Genomic DNA, 12675 nt, shown 5'->3' on the forward strand with positions numbered 1-12675 from the left:
CACACACACTCATTACTAAGGATGAGTTAATTAATTGCACAGTGATTCACGGTACTTGTAATTAATCTCGTAGGTATGTGAGTGTGTTTTTGAGAGGTGACTCTTCTGCCTTCCATTTATAACCCACACACACACACACACACACACACACACACACACACACACACACACACACACACACAGAGACACTGTTGCTCCTCACATGAACACTAACATTTCTATTCCTACAGAGTTACTAACTAGTCTTCCTCAGTGTTGTTCAACAAAATTACAGCATCTTCTTATTAGCCATGGTTTTGTTGTTGTTGGTAATATTGTCAGTTTCAGCCTGAGGTTATTAAGGCAATTATCCCAAATTGTTGTACTTAAATTCATATATTGCTCATTAAATTTATTGCTGTTTACTGTATCTTTTACATCAGGTTTGCACATTTTACTGTTTGTCTCCTTTTTCTACTGCCTTGTGTCACCTGTCCTTTGTACACGTTGTGCGCGAATAAAAGAGAGTAAAGAACTATACAGTAAATGAAGGTTGAATGAGAGAATGATGTAATATAAAATCTAGATTTTAGCAGACATTTAAAAGATGTAATGTTTGCGTGTGTGGCTGCCTCAGTACCCACAGGGGAGTTGTATTTCAGAGAATAGACACTAAAACAGTGGGGACTCACATTATGCAGCTAAATAAATGACAGAAATGAAGCTATGAGGTCATGGAGTTTTTCCAGTGTATTTTGCTTTTTTTTTATTCACTTAAAAGGCTTTTCACCCAAACAACCCCAATTTGAGAGAAAGACAGTGAAAAAAATGCATTTATTTACCTTACAGTACTCAGTTACATTATGTCGCAGCAGAAAATGGCTTTTATTCCTCCTCTGAGCTCTTAGCACTTTTTTTTTTTTGGATTGGTCTAGTTGAAAAATTATGTGTATTAATCTTGGCCTCCTTTACCCATGATCCTTTGCATTTATCAGCATGAGCGGGAGTGGTGTAGCAATCACATTTGGAAATTAAACAAATAAAAAAGTTGAAGATAGCTGAGTGAGTGATGAGGCCGGCCAATTGGTCGCAGCATAAATCTCCGCCTGTCACCACCCCACCTCTGCCTACACACATTTGGATATTGTTATGATTTTACCGTGTTTGCATATATGAGCCTAATTTATTAGCATCAAACACCATCAGGCTTATTTACAAGCAAGTTCTGGTCCGCTGCCAGTAAACCCATTAAGTGCATTGTTGGAGAGTGGTTATATGATCAAATACACAATAGTAATTGTGAGTGGAGAGAGGCCGGAGCGTTTCTCAATGAGGTGATTATCAGCGCGCAGGTTATTGTGCTATTTCAGCATGACATGTAAATCTGCATCACACCGTCAATCACGGTCTCCGCCGTCAGAGAAGTGCGGTGTGAAAATGTCAACACTAAAGGATGATGAGGGGAAAAGAGTAGAGCAGGAAAAAGCTGTATGATAGAGGAAAATACTCCATATTTGTGTTTGGGAAAGAAATAGAATGATTATATGTTGGTTGTTGTTTTTCGGTGAGAGAATACAATCTTAATAGCTCCAGATGGCCCCAGTTACAGACATGAAACAACCTCACTCCTCTTTCCCTCAATTTTTCTCCCTCCTCCTCTCCTCCCTTGTGCTCTCTGTCAATATAGAGGCCCAAATGTTTCAAAATACACAGAATAGCTGTGTATGTTAATGCTCTGTACAAGAACAACCCCAATTCCAAAAAAGTTGGATTGCTGTGTAAATCAAAAGCGAAATGCAATGACTTGCAAATCTTTTTCAACATACAGTCAGGAGAAGAAGCATTTTTCCCATGCAGCTATTCCAGTGAAATTTAGCCCAGACTTTGGTATTAATTTATTAAAATGACACTAAAGAAATCGTAAATTTCAATCTGTAAAAATTATGTGCACTAAAGTGGCATTAAACAGGAAAAAAGCACTGAGCAAGCTGACTGAAATTTATTTCATACCAGCATCACATTAACACCTAAATAAACAAACTAATCTCTTACAGTGCTCAGTTGGGATTTTGGCCCATTTTTCCACACAGGCAGTCTATATGTCTTGAGATTTTATGGGTTCCGAATTGTGGATATTTAGATGGCAATTTCTCTTTTAAAAATTAACAATTAGTGCCCTCAGTTCAGGTCCCCAAGTGTTGGTGAAAGAAAAGGTGATGTAACACAGTGGTAAACATGCCCCAGTCCTAACTTTTTGTTGCAGGCATCAAATTCAGAGTCCTATTTTTACAAAAATAAGTAACAAAATAAATAAATGAAGTTTATCAGAACAGTATTTTAAAAAAAAAGATTTGCAGATCATGGCATTCTGATTTTGTAGATGTTTATTATTATTTTTTAAGTTTTACATCTGTTTTGGATTTGGGCTTGTATTTGAGCTGCGTGCAGGTGTGCATGAATTGTAAGCAGAGCTGGATAGCGACCCTATACTGAAAACTGAAAACTGTCAAGTACGCAAAGCTGGCACTGAAAGTGTGGTCGGCTGGTGATGTTGTATACTTGTTCTTTGATCAGATAGCTCCTGATTTTTGCCAGTTTTAGACTATTCAATGTAGCTGCTTGTGTAAGGCATTTAACCATTGAGAAGTTTAACTTCTTCCTCAAAAGAAAGGGGTTTAGTGGAAAAGCATCTTAACATTTCATAATTTTGGCTCTGAAACTCAGGTAACACATTGGTAAAAGTCTTGAAAACTTTAAGCAATACCCAATACCCCAGCCTGCGTTTTAGGCACTATTAAACAGCTCCTTGCCATTTTATACACCTTATACACAGCTTCATACAGCCAAGTACCACATTGTGCATCCAAAATATTTTACCTCTCTCCATGCACTCATGTCAGACTCACAGCCCTCAAGATATCATACATACCCATGACTACACACACACACACACACACACACACAGACTAACAAAAAAGAGACAGAGAGAAAAGGTCCGGGGCTAAGTAAGCGGTGCACCAGGTTATGCGTCATTTACCGCAGCTCAATAACAACCTTTCTCTCTGCCCGACACACCTGGTCACACAAAATGACACTCGCTGTCCTCTGAGAATGCACACACACACACACACACACACACAAACATATCTCCTTTCACCCTATGGTGGCCTTAACCAGACACATTACATCCCCACTCTACTATCTGCTTGTGACAGATGTATTTATGTAATGGTTTTGATAGATATTGATTCACACGGCGGAGCCAGTTAAGAAGCGGAGAAAAATGAGATTTCAAAATCAACATGGCTGAGGGTGTGTGTGTGTGTGTGTGTGTGTGTGTGCGCAGTGGAGGTGATGCCTAACAGTAGAAGAGAGAAAAGGTGAAAAAGAAAAGAGAGCAGAGGTCAGCAGTGACTGCAAACATTTAGAGGAAGCTCAGGTGGAAATCACAAACATTTGATTCACAAAAGAGTGATGGGACAGGCATGAACTCTGTGTGTGTGTGTGTGTGTGTGTGTGTGTGTGTGTGTGTGTGTGTGCGCAGTGGAGGTGATGCCTAACAGTAGAAGAGAGAAAAGGTGAAAAAGAAAAGAGAGCAGAGGTCAGCAGTGACTGCAAACATTTAGAGGAAGCTCAGGTGGAAATCACAAACATTTGATTCACAAAAGAGTGATGGGACAGGCATGAACTCTGTGTGTGTGTGTGTGTGTGTGTGTGTGTGTGTGTTTGGACTGGCATGATCACATGTGTGTGACCTTGGCTGGGCCCAGTGGTAAAGTGGGGCGTCAAGAGAGTCAGTGTGAGAGCAGCCAAGCGTTCTCCCTCAGATTAGCGGGCTTTATTACTGCCACCAACCACTGGCCTGACAAATCCTCTTATTTCATTTTACCTTCCTTTACCTCTGCCGTGCTCTTTCTCCTTTCCTCACTCTTTTATTCCCCGAAAACCTCCCTCCCCCTCTTTTCTCCCAACTCTGCGGTAGCTTTGCATGCTCCACCTTACACCCCGCCTGCCTCGCTCTCAGTTTTCCCTCACGGTGTATTTCCTCAGTTTTTTCTCCTCATCCTCTTTCCATCTTCCACACCTATACAGCTCTTTTTTCTACCTTCCTTGACTCCACCTCGTGCTCCACTCCTCTCTCTATCTCTCCCCCCTCTCCCTCCCCTCTCTATAGTGTGATGAATCTGTAGACAGGGGCTAATAATTGTACTTCAGCCCAAGTGCTCATTTTTCTTTGTGTTTGAAAGCTGTGACAGGCAGGAGCTCTTTTTTTTCTAACCCCCCCTCGTCCCTCCTATTTCTCCCTCTCACTCTCTCTCTCTTTTCTTTCTATCCTCACACAATGGGTGAGTAAAATAACTCAGGGTTTACAAGGTCATGCTGTCTAGCGGTGAGGACACGCTGGGGATTTGGGGCTGGAAGGATTTCCTCAAAGGTGCCGTGTTGAGGCTTCAATAAAAACAGAGAAAGTTATAGATTGCACAAGCAGATCTGCAGGGGGAAATAAGTGCATTTGATAGTGAACAGGCTCACTGAATCACGAGCTATCTGGATCCAAATGTTATCAATGCCGCTTCTGAGAATCTTTATAAAAGAGGTGGAGAGAAACGTCTACTTTGTTGCATGTGCCAGCAACTCCAGCATCTTCGTATTATACAACATTAATCATTTTTGCAAAGAGAAAGCTACTTAAAAAAACGATGCTTCCTCTCATATAAAACATCCACATCTTATTTTCAGTGTGTTTCGTAGCAGTGTATCTTTTTTCTATTTTAGTGCTATGGGTTTGTTACATCTCAGAGTGAAATGCATCCGGCACAGTGAGATGGGGCAGCCCCACTGTACTGTTTACCACTACAGCCTCATGCACATATGCGCACACACACGCATGCAGACACACTTTCACACACAAAATAAAATAAAATTGGATTTTTAAAAAATCTGCAAAACAAGATATTAAATTAAGAGATATTATTTTGACAAGCAGACTTTTTCTTTTTATTAAAACATACTAATTAAGTACCAAAGGAGTCTGGGGGAATGATCGGCTAATTTTTCTTTCTGCAATTATTAAAAACTATATTATCTCAGTCTCCATCCTAAAAAAGCAGTGTGCAAGCAAAACGCATGTGCAGATATTGCAGGGAAATAATGTTTCCATCGACTCCACAGTAACTCTTTATGAAAATTGATCAAGGGTTTTAATCACAATATCATCCTCAAAAGAGAGAGGTGGAACAAGAGCACAGGGGAGGGAGGAGGACAGAGAGTAAGACTTTATTGCCTGCTGTAGTTAGATGGTAAATTTCCTCCTGGCAGATATTTATTGAGTTAGTTGAGTCTAGAGAGAGCTTTAACATTGATTGTGATCATTAAATATATCCGCTCGAAATGGCAACATGGCATTCCCTCAGTCAGTGGAGCCAATAGGAGTAGAACAAAGGCATAATCAAATCAATCCTCTCATAATTATTCTTTGAGAGGTGAAATTAATCACAAGAAGAAATAAAAACAATAATGGAAAATGAAATGGTCAGTCGTAAACAATTACGGCCCAAATTGAAATAAACTCAGTGAAGGGGAAAAAAAATCAACTGTAAATCCAACTAATTAAAATAACATTCTAATGTATATTGGTTATTCGGTTTACACAGGCTTTCAGTTATTATATTGTCTTGTACTGTTATTATAAGAGAGAGATAAAGTGACAGAAATGAAGAGAGACAGAGTGAAAAAGTGTGTGTGTGTGTGTGGGTATGTGTATATGTGCATATGCGCGGGGCCTCGGCTGTGGGGTCAAAGGATCAAGGTCCTACTCTTGTGAGAGCCGTGCTTCTCTCTTCTCCCTGCTCGCTGAGAGGAAGTGTAGCTCATTGATTAGCTATCAGATGATTCCGATAGGGGCTGATCGATAGGACTTTGTATGAAAGCCAGGCAGGGCCCTCCCTCTTCACTCAGGCACACACCCATGGATCGGCCACTGCAGTGCACAGCTGCACGGACGTCTGGTTGCTTGTTTGTTCTCCAGGAGATCTTCCTTTGTGTCTTCGAGTCCGCCCCTCCAATCGAAGGCTTTCTCAAACGCTCTGTCTGTTTTTTCGGTTTTCTATAGCTTCACTTTTATAGAGTTGTCATTGATAAGCTAAACCTGCAAGCTTAGCCGAGCATGATGCCTTCATCATTAGTGTCCTTCTTCAGTAGGGAGGTGGAGGAGAGGGGACAAACATGGCAGAAGTAGCAGGTGTGGATTAAGTCTCTTCAGGATCATCACAGATGCAGGTTGTGAGATTGTGATAAAATATCCATCCTTAGAAGTTATTTTATCGAGAATTTCTTTGAACTTTCTTTGAAATATTTCAAGAGCAGTGAAGTGTGACAAAATGCAAGACCCAAAGTAAGTGATTAGAGGCAGGAGTTGTCTTTAAGTATATCCAGTGGTGGCAGAGCCAAGCATGAAATCTGCAACTGGAAACAGTAAGCACAGCAGGGCAGACTAACTAAACAAGTCGCTGGGGCCTAACAACAAGCAGAGGGAAACTAAACAGCTGACACGCTGAACACTAACTTGCTGGGAAATGTTTGTTCAAAGCTGAACTGGGCAGACACTATGGAGGGGAAGAGCGTTGTCTCTCAAAGAGGCTTGAGTCAGGCAGAAAATGTGCTCTTTAACTGAGTAACAAAAGGCAAATTTACCTGTGCCTTTCTTTTCATGGAGAGTTTACCATGGATAGTGCCATGAATGATCAGCACCACGGACAGCAGCCAGAGGAATACTTGATCATCATTAATATTTTTAACATGTAGGAGATGTGTAGCCAACATTGCTGTTTACTCCTTTAGCTGAGGCAGAATTACTCTGTATGTTGTAGATCACAAGCATCACATAGGTTTACTTTAAGGCAGGCTTTTGACAAAATTACTTGATGACACTGATTCGTGTGTGCTGTTCAGAGCTGCTGACAGTTTACTCTGAGCAATAAGTTGCAAAAATAGTCTTAAAAGCTGTTTATAAAACATTCAGCCTGCCCACATCACTGATTTCAGTTGCTCCTGGCCGGTAGAAATTTTGGTTTCAGCCATGCTTCTTGTCAGCATGTGTAACATTTACACCATTATGTAAACAAGTCGAAACTTTGCTGTTAATGCGACATTAATTCTTCTTATCATATTAAAAATAATACCGGTATTATAGTGGACGATATGATTTGGAACACAGAGTCACCAAAGGTGGGTTAAGGCCTTCTTGATTTTATGTGTATGACAACTTAAAAAAAACAGTAGGCCTATGTCTCAGCATTTCATTCATTTCTGTGAAGAAGACTGAATGAAATGTTTATCTTTAAAGCTTAGATTATTATTCAAGGTATAATATTAAAAAAAAATCTAAATGATAAGGGCACAATAAACACCTGACCACAAGATTTAATTCACAGGGCCTTCCCTCTCTAACAAACCACCTCGTTCTACCTTAGAGAAGCATGCAGAAAAAAAGACCAAAGAGAAAAAAGAAACAGCCAAGCATCAGCAAATAGAAAACACTGAATTTGTCGAAAAAAGAAGCCTATAAGGTAAGTGCTATTGAAAATATTAAAAAATATATAAAACAGACAAAGAATTGTACAGAAAGTTCCTAAAAATATCAGGAAACTTATTTCTGATGCAACATTCACTGGAAATAATCAGCTCAAAATTCTCTAAAATCTCTTGTGCTACACAAACGCCCTGCAGTTCTTGCGTGAATTATCTGGCATAATTATGTAACTACTAACATTACTACTGTAATTCCTTAATAATAATTTGAAAAAAAAACATAAAATACTCTTCACTTCATCAGGTGGGTTTCAGTTTACTCAATGACAGGAAAAGGGTTTGGAACCAGCAGAGTCGATGGCTGTAATTTTATTAGGGATCACAGCATTGTACTGTTTCTGGAAAGATTTATAAAAATCTGCCTCTTTTCTCACTCAGATTATCACTGGGTACATCTGAGACACCAATTGCTGTTGCAGAGTGTGTCTGTGTTGTTTCTGTGCTGTATCTCTGTTCCAGGTGTGCTCTGTGCTGTGAAAGGACAGTGATAAGACACCTGTACTCTGAGTGCAGTTACAGATTATAGCGGGGCAGGACACTGGTATCAGTGTCTGGACAGGCCTTGACTGTGTAAAGGCACAGCGTGTTTCTGACTGAGTGTGTGTTCTGTGAGTATGTCTACGTACGGGGGACAGAAAAAGGCCTTATACGAAGGGAAAAACCACTCCCAGATTGTGGTGTAACTCTGTGTATGTGCTGGTGTGCGGGCCAATAGTTACTCAGCTTTTTCTGACACTATGAGGCAGCTGAAAAACCATGTGTGAGAGTGCAGGTGATCTCTGGGATCGGCTGGTTGAGTCTGTCCTTTGCACGCGGGTCTGACATAAAGCACATGAGCAAAGCAGAGAGAAAATGCTATAAAACACACAGTGTAACTCTGATGCTTTCTTAATACACACTGAGTATATTTCTCTTCTCAGGAAAAGTTAGTTTTTTAAGACTTTAATGTTGCTCACTTGTCAGCTCCCTACACAAATATCTCCCCCTAATGGCCTCCAAATGAATAGACTTCCACTGTGCATGTCAAATGATTTCACACACGTTACTGTAAAAGGGATATTTATTAAATGTTTTTTCTCATTTGTTTTTCTCTTACAGATATCATGAAACTGGAATGCTGATGTTTCAAGAGCGACCTACGGCACCCAGACTGCCATAAAGCACAATGTCTCAAAAGCGTCCCAACAGCGGCTTCAGGGCAACCAATCCACAGCAAACCCAAAGCCAGTGTTCAATATTAAAACAATAATGATAAATAATATCAGGAGACTGAAATCGCTCACATTCTTCAACTTCAACAACAAGGGAAGAAACAGATATTAAAGATCCTGGACTCTGGACATAAGATTCTCCACCGTCTGTATTTGCTACTCAAATGGACACAGATCATCCCATAAATACCTCCAAATTGTAATTTAGATTTACCAGAGTATAGATTATAAATACTAGGTTGAGTCAAATAGCAAACAGAAAAAAAAATATGATGTCCACACCCCTTTAGCACATGCCCCGAAATCAGGATAATGTAAATATTGTACAGAAAATGAATAGGGACATTGGTAAGAAATAAAATTATTGCAGAATAATGTATATAGCCATAAGAATCATACCTAGTGTGTTTATATATTCATGAGTGTCACATGCCCATTACTCCTTATTTCTTCCCTGCCCAAAAAGATTTAGCACAACAATTAACCAACACCAACACTCTGTATCTCAATAGGAAACATTGACATCTACGTAGAACTAGAAAGGAGGATACTGAATTAAATTGGGAGGACACAATATTTGCCATATAGTGCACTATTGCTGGAAACAGATGCATATGCCATAGAGTGTATGCTTATTAGGTAACCCTGTACTCTAGCAAGACAGGTCATCTGCGTCTTTGAACTTTGCTCTTTTAAATATGCAGTTGCTAAATGGAGAAGACTTGAGAAAGTTACAAAAAGCTACAGAGACAAACAGAACAGACTTAAATAGATCCCTGAATTCCTCCCAAATCTTCTCCCGTCCCCTCCCTCCCATTGTAAACTACCACAGCAGAGCTGCACACAACTCAAACTTTAATTTATTCAATAGAGTGTATATGAAATCCCCTCCTGTACTGTGTATTTAGCGTGTTTTAGCCCCTTTAGTGACGTGACATACCCAGATCTATGGTTTGGCAGCTCCCTTGTAATGTGCAGTCAGAGAACAGTTACCTGCAATTAAGTTCATACCTAAATCATCATGAAGCGCCATCCCTCGTCTTTGATTCCTGTTTGGCTAGTCCACCTTCTCCACCTCCTCCTCTGTCCATCAGAGGGCCTGTATGCCTGCTGACTTCTCTGCAACCAGGCGCTCGCTCAGCTCCCACAGGCTGGCAGCGCTGCTCTGGTCCTGGGCCTGGATGGACGGCAGGCAGCGGAAGCAGTTGTTGAAGTACATGCCGCCTATTCCCTCCAGCTCCGGAGCTACGGCACAGTACACCGTGGTGGCCGCCCCCTGTTGCTGTGGACAGAGAAACACAGAGAGAGATGCAAGTTCAGCGGGAGAATCATGACGAGACGGCGTCAGCCTGCAGGAGGACACAAAATAAAGAAGGCCCATTTACTGACTCAGACATAAGGACGTGTCCCGACCGGAGAAAAAGAGCAAGGACGAACAACGGACACCGACCACATCGCTGTGTCCTCTGTGAGACACACACACACACTCAAAAGAAGAGACAGCAAGACAGAGTGTCAACAGGAAAAAAAAATGACTCCACACGCTGTCTCTCCCCTCTCCCTGCAGCCCATGATGACTGGGTCATATTACCATGGGAACGGCAAACCCCTTACTGTACATATATTTATATACATATATTTATTTATTTATTTCTCTACCTGGTGTGTACAGGACCTCTGGCGTTTTGGGACCATGAGAATGCTACAGATGTATAGACTCACAGTGGAGAATGTGAGAACATGAAAATGACACCAGCTCCTGTCTGGATGGGAATCACCAGGAAAATCACAGCTTTTCTGTATAGTGTAAAAGAGCAGGTTTTAATGTTGTGGTTATGAATATGTATATTTTCACATGATGTGTATATGGGTTCAGCCACGCTTTCAAAGTTAAGACTAAGTATTGGAAATGATGCAAGAACAATTACATGTTTAAATCAAAAGTTGGTTTGTTATAGACAATACACAAACACACGCAGACACACACGCCACAAGGTTTTCTCTCTCTCTCTCTCTTTCTCAGTAAGTCCTCTAATTTTTTTAAGTTTAAATCTGAAGATCACTCAAGTCTCAACCAAGAAATTGACTCATGTTTCATGTCCTCTCAAGCCAAGACACACTGTGAAACAGTGTTTGGACGCAACCTGCTAAGTTCTCTAATACACCCTGTCCCATCAGTCAGTAATTAGCAGGGATATTCTTGGAGGAGGGAGATTTCTGTGACATTTGAAAATGAAAGTTGAAACTGCAGCAGAATAAACACGTCAGAGAGAATTACACACATAACCCAACTGCTCAAAGAGGGATCTTTCATGTTGCAGCTCCAGCTAAAAGCTGCTGTGACAGCTTCCCCGCAAACTCCGGGGCTGGAGACGACTTCTATACGGCCACATGAAATGGCTCGCCTCTTTATCTCCCAATGAGAGGCAGCGAGAGCGAGATGGGGGGCAGAGAGAGTGAGAGGGAACACTGATGTGGAGGCTGAGGACTGTTTAGCAACAGAGCACTGGCACACAGTGAGACAACCCCGGATATATGCTGTCGTCAAACATGGGCAAGACACACAAACATACACACATGCATAATGGAGCCACGTTACATGCCAAATGTTTGAACAGCTTCCTAAAGCAGCTGTGAGACAAACACACATGAAGTGGAAAGTTCCATTGAGGTCTAAAGCATTTAGACTTTCACATGCAAGTACAAAAATATGCACAGAAATGCAAATGCAGTGAACGTAATACACACACTGACTAGAATCCAGAAATATTTTTTTCTCATCAACACACACTCACACACAACCCCCTCTGAGCTCTAAGTAAACTTCCGCCAGGAGGAGCCCTGGTGTGTAACGTTGCAGCAGCAGATTGAGCGTGTTTGAAGTGCAGTGTGATGAGAGAGCTGGTAAACAGCAGATGAAAAGGCAGCATCTCTCTGTGCGCCGCTGTCTGTCTCACCTGCCAGTGGGGCGATAACTTCATCCACATCACATGTCACTATATCAAAGACAGACAAATGCCAAGCAGTGTCTCTGAGTTGCAGGTTCACACGCGCTCAGTTTAACTCATCTCCCTCGCTTAGGGCATCTGATTTAGCTCGTCTGAAAGCTAAATGCCTTTTAAACTCCACTGAAGATTTCAGTGCTGTATGCTCTGCCTCGCTGACGCCCCCCTGAACTTGGCTGACTTTCAAAGCAGTTTGTTTGTGACCAGTAACCAAACACTGGCCTGGCTGCAAGTTGAAATATTGATAAAAAAAAATAATTTTTTACTTTCATAATTCAGATTTATGTTCAGTATTTTTTTCTTCATATAAAAGCAAGAGTCTGTACAGCTGTTTCTTACCAGTTAGCAGTGCATTGACTGTACTGTGTGTCCAGCAATGTGCTATCTTATTGGTGTTTAGCTCATCCCCCTCACCACTTGACCCTGTGACCTCTGTAGAAGATAAGGCTGATGAGATTAGGCATTAACATGCTCAACCACCCACCACAGCCATCTATCATTGTGTGTGTATGTGTGTTTGCAGATAGGAGGAAAGGGGTGTGTGAGGTAGTGAGAAAGAGAACAAGAGGGGGGTGTGCAACAACCTCAATACACTCGCATTACAAAACAACACATACAGTATTCATACGTGCATGCCTGAACATGAGCATGCGCCTGCACACGAGCACGAACAAATTCGCAAATAAACATTTGGGACAATCTACATGAAAGGTGATATCACTGATCCAGTGTGCATCATACACATCTGTGGTGTAACAGCCATTTCTAACCCATGTGAAACTGTAGATTATGCCTGTAAATTTAGCTGTCTACAAACTGATGGATTTTTGATGTGTGTCTTTCTATCTTCTGCAACTAAGTGTGAATCATTACCTTGTGTACAGTAGTTT

The 12675-nt window shown here is 41.2% G+C and overlaps 2 protein-coding genes across 2 annotated transcripts in view; one reads left to right on the forward strand and one right to left on the reverse strand.

Annotated features, from left to right (window-relative positions):
- Positions 1 to 12190, forward strand: part of LOC121949919 (transcription factor Maf) — a 92378-nt gene extending 80188 nt beyond the window's left edge. Inside the window, exon 3 of the mRNA XM_042495783.2 lies at positions 8668 to 12190. The gene's annotated coding sequence lies outside the window, so the exon portion shown is untranslated. The remainder of the gene's footprint in view (positions 1 to 8667) is intronic.
- wwox (WW domain containing oxidoreductase) overlaps positions 8612 to 12675 on the reverse strand; it is a 153895-nt gene continuing 149831 nt past the window's right edge. The window contains exon 9 of the mRNA XM_042495782.2: positions 8612 to 10062. Coding sequence (XP_042351716.1) covers positions 9871 to 10062 — 192 coding nt within the window. The 3' untranslated portion in view covers positions 8612 to 9870. The remainder of the gene's footprint in view (positions 10063 to 12675) is intronic.

The sequence above is a fragment of the Plectropomus leopardus genome, chromosome 7 (assembly GCF_026936395.1).
Source record: "Plectropomus leopardus strain MGB_pleo_1.0 chromosome 7, ASM2693639v1, whole genome shotgun sequence".
NCBI lineage: Eukaryota > Metazoa > Chordata > Actinopteri > Perciformes > Serranidae > Plectropomus > Plectropomus leopardus.